Source organism: Maylandia zebra, linkage group LG6 (assembly GCF_041146795.1).
Source record: "Maylandia zebra isolate NMK-2024a linkage group LG6, Mzebra_GT3a, whole genome shotgun sequence".
Taxonomy (NCBI): Eukaryota; Metazoa; Chordata; class Actinopteri; order Cichliformes; family Cichlidae; genus Maylandia; species Maylandia zebra.
Genome location: NC_135172.1, coordinates 36,007,508 through 36,027,990, shown reverse-complemented (window position 1 = coordinate 36,027,990; position 20,483 = coordinate 36,007,508). Strand labels below are relative to the sequence as shown.

The 20,483-nt window shown below is 41.3% G+C and overlaps 1 protein-coding gene and 1 long non-coding RNA gene across 8 annotated transcripts in view; one reads left to right on the top strand and one right to left on the bottom strand.

The window, feature by feature from the left end:
• cnnm2b (cyclin and CBS domain divalent metal cation transport mediator 2b) overlaps nt 1-20,483 on the bottom strand; it is a 60,431-nt gene that overhangs the window by 9,044 nt on the left and 30,904 nt on the right. For 2 of the 4 annotated variants that reach the window (XM_076885156.1, XM_004538959.5), the window contains 4 exons: nt 7,546-7,683; nt 4,790-4,959; nt 2,468-2,561; nt 408-470 (listed from right to left, as the gene is read on the bottom strand). In XM_076885156.1, coding sequence (XP_076741271.1) covers nt 408-470; nt 2,468-2,561; nt 4,790-4,959; nt 7,546-7,683 — 465 coding nt within the window. The remainder of the gene's footprint in view (nt 1-407; nt 471-2,467; nt 2,562-4,789; nt 4,960-7,545; nt 7,684-20,483) is intronic. The other 2 variants (XM_004538961.5, XM_004538960.5) reach the window with 2 other exon arrangements.
• Nucleotides 11,534-18,582, top strand: LOC112430155 (uncharacterized). 4 transcript variants are annotated; one of them, XR_013099023.1, is made up of 5 exons: nt 11,534-11,679; nt 11,762-11,834; nt 12,118-17,879; nt 17,962-18,034; nt 18,317-18,582. It is a non-coding gene; the product is annotated as an uncharacterized LOC112430155 (long non-coding RNA). The 4 variants fall into 4 exon arrangements; XR_013099022.1 differs by having other exon boundaries at nt 17,962-18,582; XR_013099024.1 differs by having other exon boundaries at nt 12,118-18,237.

Here is a 20,483-nt window from a genome sequence, read left to right as displayed (position 1 = left end):
TTCCACTCTGGGGCCTCTAGTCTCCAACACCATTCAGCGACTTGACTAATGGCTCAGGAGACGAGGATGTTAAGCCTCAGTCTGGATCCGTTTTCCACTCTGCCTCTTTCTCTTTTAGTGTCACACACACAAGTTTACAGTGTATGTTGCATTCAGGGACAAACAGACAGTGAACACTTTCTTTGAAAGTCACACAAAACAAGTCAGTTCTCAAGCAGACTATGAAAACCAAAAGGCTAAACACACTCAGGTATATTTAGGTAAAGCATGCAGGTAGGTGAAACTGTGACTCTACAACTTCATGCGTCTATTTAATATCAACAAAACATTCTCTTTCAAATAATGAAATTTCATCACTATTCACTAAAGGTTATAGAGTGAGAGGTGATACTGAAAATCCACTGTACCTGGAGATCCTGCTAATGACTCAGCCCTACTGACTGCAAATGTACGAGACAGTGACAGAGGCACTTGGGGGAGAGAGGGATGAAACAAGAGAGAGACAAAAGAAGCGAGAAGACAGAAAGACGAGATTGTTAAAGTCGAGAAAATGGGTAATTTAATCAATTATATATGATAACATCTGATTAAAGAAAAGAAGTGTTAACTTGTTGTTCCTCTACTGATCAGCTTAAGATGAAAACTGGCACAAACCATGAAGCATTTGATTTAATTTCTTAGAGTGCACACATCCACCACAGGAGAGTTATTCTACTGTTTCACCAGTAGGTGTCTCTCAAATCACACCACCCAAATGAATCAGTCTAATAGCCGAGGACAGTGCTGTAGTTTATGAATGAACAGAGAAGAATGAGTGGATCACTAGATGATGCATTTTGATGACCTCTCTTGATTTATTATGTTATCATATTAGGACTTATGAGTTATTATTATATTATTTTTTACTCACAAAAGTGGCATTTTTCACATTTTTCTCATGTAACATAATAAGAATAATGGATACTTTATTGATCCCCATGGGGAAATTACTTGTTTTTCTCTGCATTTGACCCATTCACTCAGTGAAGCAGTGGGCAGCCCACTAAGCAGGCGCCCAGGGAGCAGTGTGTAGGGACGGTACCTTGCTCAGGGGTACCTCAGGGTAGCCGTTAAGTGGATTCGAACCGCCGACCTTCCGATCATGGGGCGACCACTTTACCTACTGAGCTATCCCTGCCCCCCATGATGAGTACTTTATCCATACGTAATTTTTAAAATTATGTTGCATGAGAACAAGGTGAAAAATGACAATTTTATGAGTAAATCATAGTGCGCTGCAAGTCTTATAAGACCTCCAGTACCTATAAAGCATAAAGAAGTAGTAAAACCTCTAATTCTTCATATGAGCAGTCTATAACATATTTTACTGGAAACAAGCTACAGTGGATCACACTGTAAATGGTCTATATCACAAACCCAGAGAGAAGAGCTACTCGTCCAGCTGCATTTTAACATTTTACTTACTAATAATATCATTTTTCTGTCACAGGGTTTTCTTTCCATCCATCCATCTTCTGCCAGTTTTCTGGCTATGGGGTGGATGGCTCGCTTGAGCAGGTCATCTACCAGTCAGAAGTTCAGTGGTTCGATCCCTAGCTACATGCGGAAGTCTTTGGATACTGAACAATGCAACTATTGGAGTGTGTGTGCACTTTCAATGTTAGATAAAGTGCTTAGGTCTAAAAACAAAGTGTGTTATTGAGACTAATAGCAAAAAGCACTTCAAGTGCTCAGCTAGAGTAGAAAGCAATCCCTTTATTTGCAGCAGTCTAGGCACAGATGCCCAGACCTCCCCATCCCAAGATATTTCCAAGTCTGAGAGATATAACCTCTCAAGTGTGTCCTGAGTCTATCTTGGACGGGCCTCCTGGTAGGATATGCTCAAAACACCTAACCTAGGAGGTACCAAGGAGGCATCCTGTCAGAGCCTGAATCACCTCACATCTACTCTAAGCCCCTCCCAAATCAGACAACCTTTGCAGGAAGCTCATTTCTGCCATTTGTAGCTGTAACCTCACTGTTTCAGTCAGGCTAGGAACCTAAATCAACTGGTGACTCAACATCTTCAATTTTAAGCTCAGCTCTCTCTTCCCCGCAGCAGATCAGTACAAGATCCTCATCTCCTGCTTTACTCTGCCCATACCTGTGAACCAGAATCAGTGACAAACAACACTTTAGTCAAACACCCACCTAAAGTGAGCTTGACATCAGCGCCATTGATGCAAACCAAACTTCCACTAGTTCACAGAACACATGTAGACCGGTTTGGCAAAGTCCCACCCACCTCCAAGTATTCCACAATGAGTGAAACGAAAACTGCAGTTTTGCTCCTGATTGTGAGGTAAAACTAACAGGCGGATTCTTCTGTCCAGACCCTCTCAAAGGAGGCTGACGAGTGAGATTCCCTAGAAGTTAGGATTCACTTTCATGGGTATAAAAATTTAAGACCTAGATCAAGAAATCTTACCTGGTGAGGCTGTCAGAGCCATTATCCCATAGAAGGAGAATGGTCCCGCTTCAAACTTCATCCCCTCTTTTCCTGCTTCCACCTCCACCTTCCCCTGTGACAGCCAAGGAAAAGAATCATGAATTATCTTAAAAGTATGTAAGTGCTCAACACATTATATATCAACTTATCAGCTTAGTTAAACAAAAGATTACTTATTTGTGCTGGTTTTACGATATTTCCTTTAACTTTATGCTTTATTTTTTACTTCCTGTCTGTGAGATTATAATAAATCCACCCTGCTTCCCTTGTTTCCTTTCCTTTTTACTACTTGTAGAAAATCCTCACTCTGTTTAATAGCTCCCAATCTGCTTCTAAGCTGGGTCTCAAGGGCAATGACCCCACACTTGCTCAAGCAGAACCTTATTTAATCCAAGGCTAATATACATGTCGACTTAGTGACCTGATAGGGGAAATATACAAAGTCTGCAAACCTTTGCAATAAAGACTTTGAACTCACTTTAGGAACAGTTATTTGGGACTTCCCTTTAAGGCGTACAGAGAAGTCCCAATACCCTCCCTGAATAAGACAATAGTGCTGGCTCCAGCGGCATATCAGAAACAGTGCAGAAATTCAGGGCTGCTTTCAGACCTGAGACTAAAGCTACATGAAGTGCAGAAGTCCGTGATCTATACACTATTGAATACACTAACTATTATATATTATCATATATAATTATTACGCAAATGTGTTTCCAAGATTTGCAGGGTGAAAGATTTTCATTAAGGCTGGTGTCATAGCTTGGATTTTAAAAGGTTTTAAGTTCAGTTTGGTTCCTATTTAAAGTTTTTTTTCTGAATGATGCTTAACTTTGACTTTCTAAGACATTTCCTGTCACACTCTATGATAGTTCAAATTATAACATTTAAATGTGAACACTGTGTAACAATCAGAAAACTTCATTTTGAGGATAATGCAGGAATCCCACAGGGTTCCGTTTTTGGCCTGCTTGTTTTCAGCTTTGATGTGTTTATGCACATAAGATGCTTAGATGACGTATGCATTGTCCAAAACTATGTGCGATTGGTTCCACAGTAATAGTAAAGCAGGCACAAGAAGAACAAGAAGAGTTCTCTAACTCCTTGTTCAGATGAACATGGGTACTGATGAACTTGACAAATTCAGCCTGACTGTGACACGTTATCCAAAACACCTGTAAAGTGTGTTTACCCCAAACCTTTATTTCTTTATTGCTTATTGCATTATTTAGGCGCATAGATGATACTGAACACTCTTGTTTCTATTTCTTGTAGATAAACAAAACAATTTATCAGGACAACTGTGTCTAATTTTTTTAAATGTTGGAAGTTATTTGTCAAATAAATTATTCTCCAAGATTAATGAACCATATACTGAATACATTTGAGAAGTAATTAACTAAATAAGTAAATAATTAAGTATTTTATTGGTTATAAGCAGGACTCGTATTGGTCATACTGTATGACTGTGCAATTAATGTCTGGCTAAGAAACCACACGACTGAAATTTTCTCAAGAAGGTAAATATTTCATGGTTTGATTTCACTGAATTTCATCAGGGTTAGACTCATCTGGGACATACTGATGTCACACATTCTCACGCTTACCACAAAGAACTCAAACAGGATAACAACTTTAAACTCAAACTGAAACAATTTTTGGATTAGTCATGGATCATCTGGTTTATCTTTCATTTTATGGTACTACTTTAAAGACCCGTCTAGGGACTGGCACAATAAATTTGCTCATGCTATAAATGCTATGGTATGTGGCACTGGTCTTTTAAAATGCTGTATCTCTTAGGTCAGACATTATTATAACTAATTAGCTTCTTATCTATAGTATTATTGCTTGTTTTAGTTTAAACTGCCCTACAGTACAGTCATACCGCGCATACCTTAGGGATGCATGGCTTCTGTGGGAACAAACTCGGGCAGTACAACTCTGTTAGATCGATGACTACACCGTGAAAAACTGTAGGCCAGAGGAAAACGAATGCTTGCAGTGCTACAAGCAGCATTTTTAAACTGATCACATAGTATATACTGTTTATTCATCTGTAGTGACGGCAGAAGGAAATAATGGAACTAAATGATGCAGGTAAAACGAACTTATCCTGCATGAGCAGAGTTAGAATACCTGCGTTATTTTTTTTAATGTTAAACCTAAAATACATATCAATATTTACATTTTCCCAAACTGGTTATGTAGTGGGGTTTTTTGTTGTTGTTTTAAAAAATAAAAATAAAAAATCAAAGACTACTGATGTATCCGTCCACCTTGAAACTCGTTGTGTCCACACACCTGCAGAATGAGGATGAAATAATCCACAGGTTTGTTCCTGTGGAAGAGGTAGTGCTCTGGTGCCCGCTTGTTCTTATCATCGTATTTTAGCTCCTGGATCACATTTGGATGCTTCAACAAGCGCAGCAGAATCTTTTCTGACATCTGCATCGGTGCAAATGGCTCAACCTCTGAAGAGACAAGGAGAGAAAAAGACTGTGGTAAGACAAAACATTTCATTTCTTATGAAAAGTTAAATAATTATATCAATGTAATAAAATTATTCTTATATATCTCCCTTATTGCCATGAAAATCCCAAAACATAAAAGAAATTAGTCCTAAAAACGTATTACTGTTCATGGACTATTTACAAGAAAAACGCCACCGTGATGTCACCTGATGGTTTGAAAATTTTGTTTGCCACTGAGCACATACTAGTTTGGGGATGGGCAATTAGTTTTCCAAGGGGGCCACATGGTGCTGTTACCTGTGCAGACAAAGGTTTGATGTGTTTAAATGTGGCAGTTTTACTTACATTTATCCAAAGAAAGGCATGTATATAAGCTGGCCTATTTTTTTTAAACCAAAGACCCGGCAAACTTATATTTGTATTCTTAATATTTTATTTCTAACATATTGTTTTAAACTGATTTTAGACAAAGATTATATTGAAAATGACATCAGCAAAAGTGGCAGAAACCGACTTAGTAGAAATTCTCGGTTTAAAAAAGAGGAAAAGTGAAAGATGAAACTGTAAAACTGGATTTTAATAATGACAGAGGTATAGTTTTTGAGTTAACCACATAAACCTAACGTAAATATATCAAATGCAAAGTTATGTAGGTTCTGGGATATTTCTGGAAAGATTCCTTTACAAGGCTTTGTTCCTTTACTTGTCGCAGTAAGGAATTTCAGAGATTAAAATCTCATATTAGAGGAAATTTTAAGATTAAAAAAATAAAATCATGTGTATTTTCAAGTCTTTGTAGGATTTTAAATGAATCAATTGTATAATTGTTGTTTGCATTATTTATCACTGACCTAGTGGATTATTTAATAGAAAATGGCTCACAGATTATTAATTTTGATGGCATGGCAATAAATATATTTAGTTTAGGGTAATGATATATGTAGACAATAAACTTATTCTTCCAACATCAAAACAGGGGATATAGAAATAGATCACTTGTGTAATCTATTAGGGATAATCACTTAAATTCTGGAGCTTACATTCCATATGTTCTTAAAGTCAAAATTAAAGCATATATTGTCCATGGATAGCAGGGAAGATCGGACCCACTCTGTATCATAGTCATAAAGAGAAGGATTACATAAGGGAAACTAAACTCAGTGAACTAGCATACAACTATCTGCTCAGCCAGGATAAAATGGGAAATATTTGTCACCATGGGTCTCGCATGTTAAACAGATATTGGATAATTGTAGCTTATCTTATCTCTGGTTTACACAAAAGTTTAAAAAACATTAACTAGGTGAAACATGTTCTTAAACACTGGATGAAAGATTGGTTCTTGCGAAAGTGGCAAAGTGATCATATGATAATTAAATAAAGTATAAATAAGAGCTATAGCTGGAAAAATCATCTGCTGCAGTAAAACAAATAGTACAAATAGCAGTGGCTGACAAATTACTCGCTAAGGCGAAAGATGAATCACGGGCATGCGATCAGTGCCGCTTATCTGTCGGTTACCAAGCTCCAGATGAATGACCATGCCAAATTTCATTAAAGTTAATAGGAAGACAGAATATTGCTGAAGTAAGCATTTCCCCCTCAAATCAATTCATTAAATTACTGTAAGAACCACACCCTAACAAAAAAGTTAACATTTTGATGGTTTGGTTTTTACATGATAACAAAAATACAAAATATTAGCAACATTGTGCTGCTGCAGAAACTGTATAAACCGTTACTGCATTTTTGTGAGGTGAGAGCCATACATAAGGGGCCAAAAATTTCAATAAATGTTAATAGAGACACCCCCTTCCCCCTCATTGTGTCTGGTCCTCTTCAACCACCTATTGGGCCAATCAGCTCCTTCAACTCATCAGCGGTGATATGTGTCAGCTGGCTGCTGGCTCCACCACCAGGAACTAAACTCCCTAATAGCCTTTAGAGGAACTTAATCAACGCTTAGCTGCCAGGTCAAAGTTCTAAAGCAAATCCAACTGCAATGAGGCATAGTGAACCGCTGCTGCTGGTGTAGTAGTACTTGCTGCCTGCTCTGAAATCCATTTCCCGAGGGAAAGCGGGTGAAATATTTCACATTTTACGCTAGTAAGTAACCAAGTATGTCGACTTGTGTGAGAACTGCGATTATAGGCCAAAAATCCTGGACGTGATGTCAGTGAGGAACGAGTGTAAGCAAACAGGGTGGTGTTTTTAAAGCTGTGAGCAAAGATCTCAACATGTAACCTTCTGTGCATGACACGCAAGCAAATAAACGCCTGCATTTTTTTGGACCCGTGTCCATTCTGCAGACATCCTGTGTTGGGCTTATAGAGAGGCCTTCCACCTCTTTACACATACATACCAGCACACTTGTTGTGAGTCCCCACGCAATTCATTCCCTCACACATAGACGCACACAACGGCTACTCATGCTACACAAATACTCACACCTCCTCCTCTCTACACCCACTTGCCCAAAACTCAAAGTCCGTATGGGCACACAAACACACTCACACACACACTTTCCCCACAGTGAGGGGCTGAGGGCACACTGGGGGAAGTCAAGCAGCAACGCAGCCCACTTGCCTGTTGCTAGGAAACGCAGGGTAGCCAGCAGAAGCTGAGGTGATATTTTAACCTTCATTTCATTGTCGGTAGGCTTGAAGGCCGAGAAATCCTGCTTTCTTTCCCGATGTGTGATTTTCTTCTTTGTCTTGTTGTCAGCTGAGGAGGGAAAAATGAAAAGTCAGGTGTAAGAGTCAACCTGCAACAGGTTGGCTGAAACAGGAAAAGATCAGTCCACGACACTCCTCTGACGCTGAGCTAGTCATTTCGGGTCAAAAGGTGACTAAACTTGAGTTACCCTGCACTGATTACTGTTTTCCATAAAAGTAGCAGTGCTGACTTTCTGAGAACTACAGCAGAGCTATAGGAGGGCTACATTGTTACCACATTCCCGGCATTACAGAAGTACTGGCACGTACTCCATGTACACAGATACCATCATTTTTTACAAAGTCGAAGGTAAAATATTAATTATGGTTGTCCATGATTATGAATGTATTTTGACTCCTATAATTATTTGATACCCTGATGAATTTGTAGGCTTGCTCACTTTCAAAGAAATGAACAATCTCTACTTTTTATTGCAGTCTCATTTTAATAGAGAAAAACAGAATATCAACCAAAAATCCAGAACAAAGCACATTTCAAAAAAATTATAAATCAATTTCTAAATCGATTTGCATGGCATTGATTAAGTATTTGATCTGTGTGCCATATAGCCACACAGATCATGAGTTGCCATGTGGGCAACTTGTTATGCATATACATCAAACCTGTCCACAGAATCATTTTCCATTCCAACCTCTCCACCAATATGAGCAAAACCAAAGAATTGTCAAAGGACATCGGGGACAAGACCACAGACCTGCACAAAGCTGGAACGGGCTGCAAGACCAGCAAGTAGCTTGGTGAGAAAATGACAACTACTGCTGTAATTATTCAGAAATGGAAGAATGAGAAATGAGAAAGGTGGTGGATCAACCTAAAAGGGCAGTTGGGAAGTCACCAAGGACAGTCACCAAGAACAGCACCTCCCACCCACCCAAATCCTCAAGATGGCACATGTAGACATCTGTCTTTAGTTTTACAGGGAATATCTGAATGATTCGGAGAAGGTTTGGAAGAAATTGGTGTGGTCAAATGAAACAAAGTTCAAGCTCTTTGGTATCAACTCAACCCACCATATTTGGAGGAAGAGTAATGCTGAGAATGAACCAAAGAACACCATCCCCCAAGTCAAGCAAGGACATGGAAAGATTATGCTTTGGAGCTGTTTTTCTAAGGGTACAGGATGACTTGGACTAATTGAGGGGCCAATGGAATGGGCCATGTATCATAAAATATTGGAGGAGAACCACTTTCCCTTAGCCAGAACACTGAGGTCATTGATAGCATGACAACCCACAACATACCACCAGGACAACAAAGGAGTGGTTCAAGAAGCACATTAAAGCCATGGAATGGACTTGCCAGCTTCTAGACCTCAGTCTATAGAAAATCCGTGAAAGGGAGCTGAAGCTTCAAATTGCCAAAGGGCAGCCAATAGGATTTAGAGTTTCTATAAAGCGGTGTGGCCCAAAAATCCTTCATGAGATGTGTGTAAACCTGGTGACTAACTACAAGAAACAGAGTCATAGTTTGCCTGGTAATCTTATTTCACTCCAATAATATTTAAACTGCAATAGAAATTAGACTTTTCATTTCTTTTTAAATTAAATAAACTTACAAATTCAGCAGGAGATCAGATAGATAGATGGTGTTGGGAAGGTTACTTTTAAAATGTATTTTGTAACGTATTCCGTTACATTACACAATGACAGTAACGTATTCTGAATACTTTGGATTACTTAATACAGTGGCTTACAAAAGTATTCAGCCCCCTTGAACTTTTCCACATTTTGTCACATTACAGCCACAAACATGAATCAATTTTATTGGAATTCCACGTGAAAGACCAACACAAAGTGGTGTACACGTGAGAAGTGGAACGAAAATCATACATGATTCCAAACATTTTTTACAAATAAATAACTGAAAAGTGGGGTGTGTGTAATTATTCAGCCCCCTGAGTCAATACTTTGTAGAACCACCTTTTGCTGCAATTACAGCTGCCAGTCTTTTAGGGTTTGTCTCTACCAGCTTTGCACATCTAGAGACTGAAATCTTTGCCCCTTCTTCTTGCCACAGATTCTCGATTGTATTTAGATCTGGACTTTGACTGGGCCATTCTAACACATGGATATGTTTGTTTTAAACCATTCCATTGTTGCCCTGGCTTTATGTTTAGGGTCGTTGTCCTGCTGGAAGGTGAACCTCCGCCCCAGTCTCAAGTCTTTTGCAGACTCCAAGAGGTTTTCTTCCGAGATTGCCCTGTATTTGGCTCCATCCATCTTCCCATCAACTCTGACCAGCTTCCCTGTCCCTGCTGAAGAGAAGCACCCCCAGAGCATGATGCTGCCACCACCATATTTGACAGTGGGGATGGTGTGATCAGAGTGATGTGCAGTGTTAGTTTTCTGCCACACATAGCGTTTTGCATTTTGGCCAAAAAGTTCCATTTTGGTCTCATCTGACCAGAGCACCTTCTTCACATGTTTGCTGTGTCCCCCACATGGCTTGTAGCAAACTGCAAACGGGACTTTTTATGGTTTTCTGTTAACAATAGCTTTCTTCTTGCCACTCTTCCATAAAGGCCAACTTTGTGCAGTGCACGACTAATAGTTGTCCTATGGACAGATTCCCCCACCTGAGCTGTAGATCTCTGCAGCTCGTTCAGAGTCACCATGGGCCTCTTGGCTGCATTTCTGATCAGCGCTCTCCTTGTTCGCCATGTGAGTTTAGGTGGACGGCCTTGTCTTGGTAGGTTTACAGTTGTGCCATACTCCTTCCATTTCTGAATGATCACTTGAACAGTGCTCCGTGGGATGTTCAAGGCTTGGGAAATGTTTTTGTAGCCTAAGCCTGCTTTAAATTTCTCAATAACTTTATTCCTGACCTGTCTGCTGTGTTCTTTGGACTTCATGGTGTTGTTGCTCCCAAGATTCTCCTAGACAACCTCTGAGGCCGTCACAGAGCAGCTGTTTTTGTGCTGACGTTAGATTACACACTAGTGATGTGCGATACCACTGATTTTCTTTCCGATCCGATACCAAGTAATATTCAGGGTGGTATCGGCGATACTGATCCGATACCGATACAATAAATAAAATAAGTTTTTGTACAAAGTATCTCAAATTATAGCGTCATAATGATTACAGGACATCAGATTATTTGTTCTTATCACTTAATAATGCAGGGTTCTTCATATAGAAATAAAAAAAATGAAGTTGTGCTATTTGAACACCTTGCCTGCCTGCAGCACTAAAGGACTCTGTGAGAGACGTCTGTCTCGCCCTAGCAGCACCTGACTCTCTCCTCCTCTTCAGTTCACCTCAACATACGCTCGTCATATTCTGTGATATGATTTACTCTGAGGTGTTTGACAAGGTTAGTGATGTTGCCACAACCATACATGCCAGCCCTCCCGATTTTTCCGAGAGAATACCGAATTTCAGTGCCCTCCCGAAAATCTCCCGGAGCCACCATTCTCCCAAATTTCGACCGATTTTCTAGGACAACAAAATTGAAAAATCATATTGCAGAATTCATAGCGGGCCCAGCCAATTCCAGTTTCCAACACTGGCAGCAGCAACTTAGTTTTAATATTACTCTTATTTCTCTTTTTGGGTCGCAAAAAAACTTTTAACATATTTTCAGGTGAGAATGTAGCTGTGTGAACTTCAAATATCTGAGCCGACTGATCGTCTTCAACCCACCCCCCTCTTTCCCTATTCGGGTTAAACATGATATATAAGTCACTTTGATAACTTAAAAATGTTATTGTTTGGCTTTTTCAGTGTTTTATTTGTTCGTGAGTAAATCGGTTTGGCTGAGATTAAAGTTATTAGATTTGATTAAATTAAATTTGACTTTATTAATCCTTCGGAAGGGTTCCTCCGTGTGTAACAAGTGTCACCTGGCAGTTTGTTGCTCGCTGCCAGGTGATTGGCTGAAGAGCTGTGAAAAGGTAGTGGGTGTGTGGGGTGAAGTCAGCGCTCTTCTGTGGAAAAAACCAGAGGCAATTAATTCACTCAGGTGCGAGTGGGTATACTGTCGGTAAGAGACTTTTGCCATTTTTTGTTTGGATCTTTTGCTATTGCATGTGCCTATTTTTTAATGTGTCATTGGACTTTTTTAGTGTGACCACGAATTTTAATAGAAGAATTGATCAAGCCCTAGATCGACTGCGCGCAGGGAAACTGATCAATATTGTAGGTATATTGAGTGTTTGTTTTAGTTTCATGATTTTGAATGGTTTTATAAAATTGCTATTTTATTGGGTAATATTTTAATTGATAATGTTGTTTGTTTTTCAGCTGTGCTGTCTCTGCTGTCCTTTTTTTTGTTCTTTTGATTGATTTGTAATTTTGTTTTGGTTAGTCCGTCCAGCCGTAGAGGCGGTTATTGAGTGAGAGTAAGTTTTGTAAGGGCGGACTAACCTCTCTTTTGTTTTTTTTATTTTAATTGTTTGTGCCACTTCCCTTTATCTCTCAGATCACAGGCCATACATAGCACTGATTCCCAGCTGCGCTGAGACCCGAATTGTTTGCAGTGTGTGCCACGATTGCAGTGTCACTAAGCGGGGTGTGACGGGTTGTAGTGTTATTTCGCACAGTTTGTGTGGTAAGTCTCATGCGCAGCTGGGATATCGGCAGGATGTGTTGTAAGTCCTGTCTGGAAACGACTGGGAATTTGTATGTTTAACTTATGTAATAAATAAATGATCAATTATTTCTTTGCCCCGTTTACTCATCCCTTGTCCTCGGTTACATTTTGGCGTTGTCGACAGGTTTCAAGGGAGTGGCCATTTTGTTTTGTTATTTTGTAAGGACAGCAGGGACAGGTTTGTAAGATTGGAGAGAAGGAGCAGCCAGGTCTCGATCGCCATCATGGAGGGAAGCGAGCAACAAACAATGGCCCAACGTATACAGGAGTTGGAGAATGAACTTAGAGACTTGAAAACAGCATCTGTGGGTACAGAGAGGCCCTCTACATCAACAGGAGCTACAGGAAGTGAATCAGAGACTGTGAGACCCAATCCTGTGGTATACGTACAACAGGATAGAAAGTTGCCAACATTTTCAGGGAAGTTGGACAATATGGGCTCACTGACTCTAGATGAGTGGATTGAGCAAATGAGAGACTTTGTGCGCACGAGAGGCAGAACAGAAAAAGAGCAAGCTCAAATCATTTTTAACCATTTAGAGGGTACTGCACGCACTGAGATAAAGTTTTTGCCAAAGGAACAGAAAGAAAATGTTGAGAAAATTTTTGATACACTGAAAGAAATGTACAGTTGCTTAGATTCCCACATTTCTTTGCAACGCAGATTTTTCAATCGTAAACAATTAGAAGGCGAGTCCTTAATTGACTTTTCTCATTCCTTGATGGCCTTAATGGACCAGATTATTAAAACGGATGAGGAAGCCGCAAGAAAAGCTTCAAAAGATCTGCGTGATCAATTTTGTGATGGTGTTAGAGATCTGACATTGAGGATCAGGCTGAGAGATTTGATTAATGCCAACCCACAGTGGACGATTCGTGAGGCGAGAGCCGAAGCGACCAGGTGGATGGCACAGTATGAGAATCAGCCTTTTAGGTCTAGATATAATCAGTCTGTTTCAGTCTCTGCAGATATGCAAGCTTCTTGTGAAAGTGTCGATTCTAGAACATCAGAATATGCTGAGTTGGTGTCCCTTTTTAAAGCCCAACAGACACAATTAGAGTTGGTCATTAAGGCATTAAACCCACAGGAGGTGGCTGCTTCTAGCAATCACACTTCTCGACGTAGAAGGACGGTGAATGGTAAACCCATTTGTTTTAGGTGTGAGCAAATTGGACATATTGCCCGATTTTGCCCGACATTACCCAATTCTGATGGAAATCAGCATGAAAGAGCAGCTAGGGCTGATGGCCAAACTACTGGGGCGGCGGAAAACTAGTACCCACCAGTGCACAGAGCCACACACTGGTGGGAGGGTTGCAAGGCTCCAGTAATGTAGAACTCGGTCATCTAGTTGGTGAATGCTTGGAAGGGGAGGTTGATTTGGGTGGGGTTATTATTTCATGTTTGCTGGACACAGGGTCCATGGTCACAACAATCACAGAAAGCTCTTTTAAAAATAACTTTTCTCATCTCAGTGATAAAAAGCTTAAAGACTGTGGTTGGTTGGGACTTAAAGCAGCTAATGGCCTACAAATTCCTTATTCTGGGTATATTGAGTTGGATGTTACAATCCTGGGAATTCACCTACCTCGTCGAGGGGTGTTGATTGTGGGAGATCCAACAGATAGCCACATGGCACAGAAAAAGATATCTGTACCTGGTGTGTTAGGAATGAATGTATTGAACCCCCTTTACTCTGAATTGTGTAAACAATATGGTTCTGACCTCTGGGAAGCTCCAGTTTTGAAGACTGCGCCACGTGGTTGGAGAAGAGCGTTGAGATACTGCCAAATGATGGAGGCCATGGCAAATTCTCCTGAACCCCATCGTGTTAGAGTACAGGGTAAGAAGTCTTTCTGTGTTCCAGCTGGAACGCAAAGTTATGTTCCTGTTACCTGTCCAAAGATGCCTGTGAATACACCTATTGACCTCTTGATTGAACCCCTCGGGCCTGATGATGGTTTTCTCCCGGAAGGCCTATTGGTGTCTCCTTCATTGGTAAAGGGAGAAGGAGGGGAGGCTTTTGTTCCAGTTACTAATGTTGGTAAAACTGATGTCTATTTGACACCTCGTCGGGTGATTGCTACAGTTCAACTGGCCAGTGTGCTAGCAGAGGGTAACTCTGAAATACAGGTCTCTGTAAATTCACAGTGTTGTACAGCTTATATTTCCAGTCATACAATGGCAGACAATGCAGCGGAATTGGATTTGCCTGAATTTGAAAGTCTTGAGGAGAGCGAGAAACGGCAAGCAAAAGTTTTATTGCAGAAGTATAGCGGCGTGTTTGCCAAGAATGAGTTGGATGTTGGTTGTAGTAAATTGATCACTCATGAAATTCCTTTGATAGATGAAACACCAGTGCGACAACCATACAGGCGAATCCCTCCGTCTCAGTATGAACTGGCAAGGGATCATATCAAACAGCTGCTGCAAGCTCGCATCATCAGAGAAAGTAGTAGTCCGTACTCATCCCCAATAGTTCTTGTTCAAAAGAAGGATGGAAGTCTACGCATGTGTGTCGATTATAGACAGTTAAACGCCAAGACCAGAAAGGATGCATTTCCTCTGCCAAGGATTGAAGAATCCTTGGATGCTTTGACTGGTGCTCAGTGGTTTTCCACTTTGGACCTGGCTAGTGGTTATAATCAGGTGGAAATGGCTGAGAAGGATAAGATTAAAACTGCATTTTGTACCCCATTTGGTTTGTTTGAGTTCAACCGCATGCCGTTTGGTTTGTGTAATGCACCCAGTACATTTCAGCGCCTGATGGAGCGTTTGTTTGGAGATTGCAGACATCAGTCGGTGCTTTTGTATTTGGATGATGTGATTGTTTTTTCATCCTCCGTGCAACAGCATTTGGAGCGGTTGGAAGAAATCTTCTCTCGTCTGGATAAAGAGGGGCTTAAAGTGAAACTCTCCAAGTGCCAGTTTTTCCAGAGGCAAGTGAAATATTTGGGGCATGTGGTGTCTGCCGAAGGAGTTTCTACTGATCCAGATAAAATAGCTGCAGTGCGGGATTGGAAAACGCCCAGCAATCTAGCAGAACTGCGTTCCTTTTTAGGATTTGCTAGTTATTATAGGAGATTCATAGCTGGTTTTTCACGCATGGCTGCTCCCTTGCATAGATTGGTCTCTGCACTCCTCCCTCCAGGTAGAAAAGGTAGGACCCCCCCAAAACCGTTATTGGATTTTTGGGATTTGGAGTGTGAACAAAGTTTTCATCAGCTCAAGGCTGCTCTGGTTTCTGCACCAGTGCTTGCTTTTGCTGATTTTCAGAAGCCATTTACATTGGAAGTAGATGCAAGCTATGGGGGTCTAGGGGCAGTGCTTTCCCAGGAGTATGAGGGTAAATTGCGGCCAATAGCTTTTGCCAGTCGGAGCTTAAAGCCTACAGAGAGGAATATGAGAAATTATAGTTCCATGAAGCTTGAGCTTGTAGCTCTCAAGTGGGCCGTCACTGAAAAGTTTAGGGAGTATCTTTTGGGTCATCGTTGCACTGTATTTACAGATAATAACCCACTAAGCCATCTGTCCACGGCAAAGCTAGGTGCCACAGAACAGAGGTGGGCATCAGAGCTGGCCGCTTTTGATTTGACCATAAAATATCGGCCTGGGGCTCAGAATGCTAATGCAGACGCATTGTCCCGCCTACATGGAACTGTAATGGAATTGGATGGTCCATTATCTAATGATATTGGAGTGCAGTGTGAGATGGTTCCCAGTGTTCAGGCAGAGATAAGCGTTTTACCTGGTTGTTCTTTCTCTGATCTCTGTACGTTACAGAAACAAGACCCTGTGATTGGTCCCTTCTTAAAGTATTGGGAGGTGGCCAGGTTGCCAGATTCAAAGGAAAGAGATGGTCTTGGTAAGGGTTCGAGGGAATTGGTCCGTCAATGGGGGCGGATGAAACAAAGGGAGTCTGTGTTGTATCGCTGCACTCATACTCCTGATGGAGTGAGGGAGGTTGACCAGCTGGTGCTGCCACAGTGTTTACAGGGCCGCGTCCTTCGTTTACTCCACGATGAGCATGGCCATCAAGGGGTTGAGCGTACACTGCAGTTGGTGCGCTCGCGATATTATTGGCCGCACATGTATGCAGATATTGAGAGATGGTGCAGAGATTGTGAAAGGTGTGTTCTTTCTAAGGCTGTTGTGCCAAAGATTAAAACCTTTATGGGTAGTATTTCTGCATCTCGGCCTCATGAAATTTTGGCAATTGATTTTACAGTACTTGAACCCTCAACTGATGGTAAAGAGAATATTTTGGTAATGACTGACATCTTTTCTAAATATACTCAGACTGTCCCTACAAAAGATCAGCGAGCCAGTACAGTGGCAGAGGCTTTAGTGAAGCATTGGTTTCATTTATTTGGGCCTCCAAGCCGTATACATTCTGATCAGGGGCGAAATTTTGAAAGCGCTTTGGTGCAACAGCTGTGTAAAATTTATAAGATAGAGAAGAGTCGGACGACACCCTATCATCCACAAGGTAATGGTCAATGTGAACGATTTAATCGTACACTTCATGACTTGCTGCGTGCCCTGCCTCCTGAACAAAAGCGCCGGTGGCCGCGGCATCTCTCCCAAGTCACATATGCGTATAACACCACAGTACATCAGTCAACTGGTATGACTCCATATTATTTGATGTTCGGGCGAGAGCCACGGTTGCCAGTGGATTTTTGGTTGGGTGCTGGCAGTGAAGTTGATGAGGACGTCACTCTTGAAGAGTGGGTACAGGAACACCAAAAGTCCTTGGCTGCTGCATATGATGTTGTGCAGCAACGGTTAGAAAGGAGAAGGGTTCAGAGAGATTTGAATTCCTCTAAATGTGCTAGTCCTGATTTGGAGCAGGGCGATTTGGTGTATATGAGAAACCACTCTGTAAGAGGTCGCAATAAGATTCAAGATTTTTGGGATCCCACGCCCTTTCAAGTAGTGCGACCTCCTCCTGGTCATGGCGTAGTATATTCAGTCGCTCCTGCTGGGCACACTGGTCCACTTCGACAAGTACATCGAACTGAGTTGAGAAACATTCCAATCAGGGAATTGGATGGAGACCAAGATAGTGGCCTACAAATGTCAAAACAGGATGATCTAACCGGAATGTTGGCCACAAATAACAGTATGGTTGATGAAGTGGAACAGATGTTTACAGAACAGGGAGATGGAGGCGATTCTGCAGTGTTGGAGGAAGGGACGTTGAGTCCCACACATGTGGGGGTGCCCCATTTGGATTGTTCTGGGGACCTAGAACCTGGGGAGGAAGATGTTGCCAGCTTGACGCAAGGGTCTCGTAGGTCAATGAGGAAGACTGCTGGACAGCACTCAAACCCATTTAAATTGCCACAATCCATTATAAAATGAGCAAAATTTTAAGTGTGCTCTCTTTTCAGCTCATCGTCGGGTCGCCGATGCCCTTTGAAGGGGAGGGTTGTAACAAGTGTCACCTGGCAGTTTGTTGCTCGCTGCCAGGTGATTGGCTGAAGAGCTGTGAAAAGGTAGTGGGTGTGTGGGGTGAAGTCAGCGCTCTTCTGTGGAAAAAACCAGAGGCAATTAATTCACTCAGGTGCGAGTGGGTATACTGTCGGTAAGAGACTTTTGCCATTTTTTGTTTGGATCTTTTGCTATTGCATGTGCCTATTTTTTAATGTGTCATTGGACTTTTTTAGTGTGACCACGAATTTTAATAGAAGAATTGATCAAGCCCTAGATCGACTGCGCGCAGGGAAACTGATCAATATTGTAGGTATATTGAGTGTTTGTTTTAGTTTCATGATTTTGAATGGTTTTATAAAATTGCTATTTTATTGGGTAATATTTTAATTGATAATGTTGTTTGTTTTTCAGCTGTGCTGTCTCTGCTGTCCCTTTTTTTGTTCTTTTGATTGATTTGTAATTTTGTTTTGGTTAGTCCGTCCAGCCGTAGAGGCGGTTATTGATTGAGAGTAAGTTTTGTAAGGGCGGACTAACCTCTCTTTTGTTTTTTTATTTTAATTGTTTGTGCCACTTCCCTTTATCTCTCAGATCACAGGCCATACATAGCACTGATTCCCAGCTGCGCTGAGACCCGAATTGTTTGCAGTGTGTGCCACGATTGCAGTGTCACTAAGCGGGGTGTGACGGGTTGTAGTGTTATTTCGCACAGTTTGTGTGGTAAGTCTCATGCGCAGCTGGGATATCGGCAGGATGTGTTGTAAGTCCTGTCTGGAAACGACTGGGAATTTGTATGTTTAACTTATGTAATAAATAAATGATCAATTATTTCTTTGCCCCGTTTACTCATCCCTTGTCCTCGGTTACACGTGGTTTTCACACAGCTGAATAAACGTCAAACAGAAAATGGTTAAACATAAGTGTGAGACGGTCGAGAGTTTACGTCAGTTCCCGGTTATATTTTAGATAGCAAGGAGCAGACGGCTGAGTTTCACTCCACCGAGGGAGCTCGTGACGTACTACCCGGCTTTCTTTAGACCGCGAAGGCCGGGTCCTCCTCTGAATTTGGACACTCCCGCTGTTTCCGGGCCGGCCAATAATAACGGTGACATTTAACGTATTTTATCCGATAAATAAACCCTGTAAAATGTATCCCCCCCCAACAGCCCTTTTGAATGTCTCCCTAGTATGGCCACAACACCTCACTCTTGGAGCACTTTTTTTGCCACATGTATTGCAAACCACGTCTCAGCTGTGTGTGGAGGTAAAATACGTCCGCACATGACTTCAATTACGCTCAGCCATTGTTGCGAGTGCGCACGCCAAGGGGCTGCGAGACATTTATACAGCCGTATTTCGCACATGACTATGAAAGGCGGAAGAGAAAGTAGTTCCTTTGAATGTAGACAATCCGAATGTTATAGTTTCTTTCCACTGTGTTGCTGTTAATGATAAACTACAAATTAACCCTAAATTACTAAAATATCGATATTTTAATGTGAGAATCGATTCTAGAACATAAATGATTGGTATCGGAGGAATCGATATTTCAGGATCGATCCGCACATCACTATTACACACAGGTGCACTTTATTTAGTCATTAGCACTCATCAGGCAATGTCTATGGGCAACTGACTGCACTCAGACCAAAGGGGGCTGAATAATTACGCACACCCCACTTTTCAGTTATTTATTTGTAAAAAATGTTTGGAATCATGTATGATTTTCGTTCCACTTCTCACGTGTACACCACTTTGTGTTGGTCTTTCACGTGGAATTCCAATAAAATTGATTCATGTTTGTGGCTGTAATGTGACAAAATGTGGGAAAGTTCAAGGGGGCCGAATACTTTTGCAAGCCACTGTATATTATCATGCTTTTTATAACTACATGAATGTACTATTGCTGTGTGATTTATTACTATTACTGAAGGTTACTCGCCATACCAATGCCAACTAGATTTTTAAATCTTAATATAAAATGAGAAACTGTAGGGTGACATTAGGTAAGGCTGCACTTTTTACAGCGATCTCGTATAGAAAACTATTCGCGCGTATATAAAACAGGTTTGCGGCTCCGAGCCGTCGTAAAGAGACTTCTGGCGGGCTCGTAGCCGAAAACTAGCCACCATTAACTTGTCTGGGTCAACTTTGCTAGCGAGACAGAGAGAGGCGTTAAAAGGTTGTTTCGGAGGAAAACAGAACACAGTGTACAGTCGAGTCTTAACAGCTTACTTACAACTGGGCTCGTCAGGCACTCTTTTTGGCTGCAGTGGTTATTATTATATTTACATGCTTCCATCTCCCGATTCTGCTCGGTGTCAACTCGGACTTTCCACTCTCCTTTTTCTCCCTTCCTCGCGCTCACACACACACACAGGTATGGCAGTCCATTCTCCCTGCAGCACGCACTACACTGCCCATCAGGCTACATTCTGCCTATTGCCTTCATATTAAATCATTTTTGTGAATAATTTAAAAAATATTTCTTCACGTCATTATGCGGCCGCAACTAGGTTTGACATGGGCCACGAGATTGAGATGCAGGCATTAGAGCCCCTAATGCGTGTTTTGTTTGGGTTTCCACCGGCGTGGAATTACCAAAAATAGATGGCATAGCCTAACATGTGAAACAGGAAAAGACCACCGTGTAATCCATTTATTTCAACAAAGTCAATGTATTCTGAATACCACGCTTTTAAACAGTAACTGTAACAGAATACAGCTACTCATATTTTGTATTTTAAATACATAACGC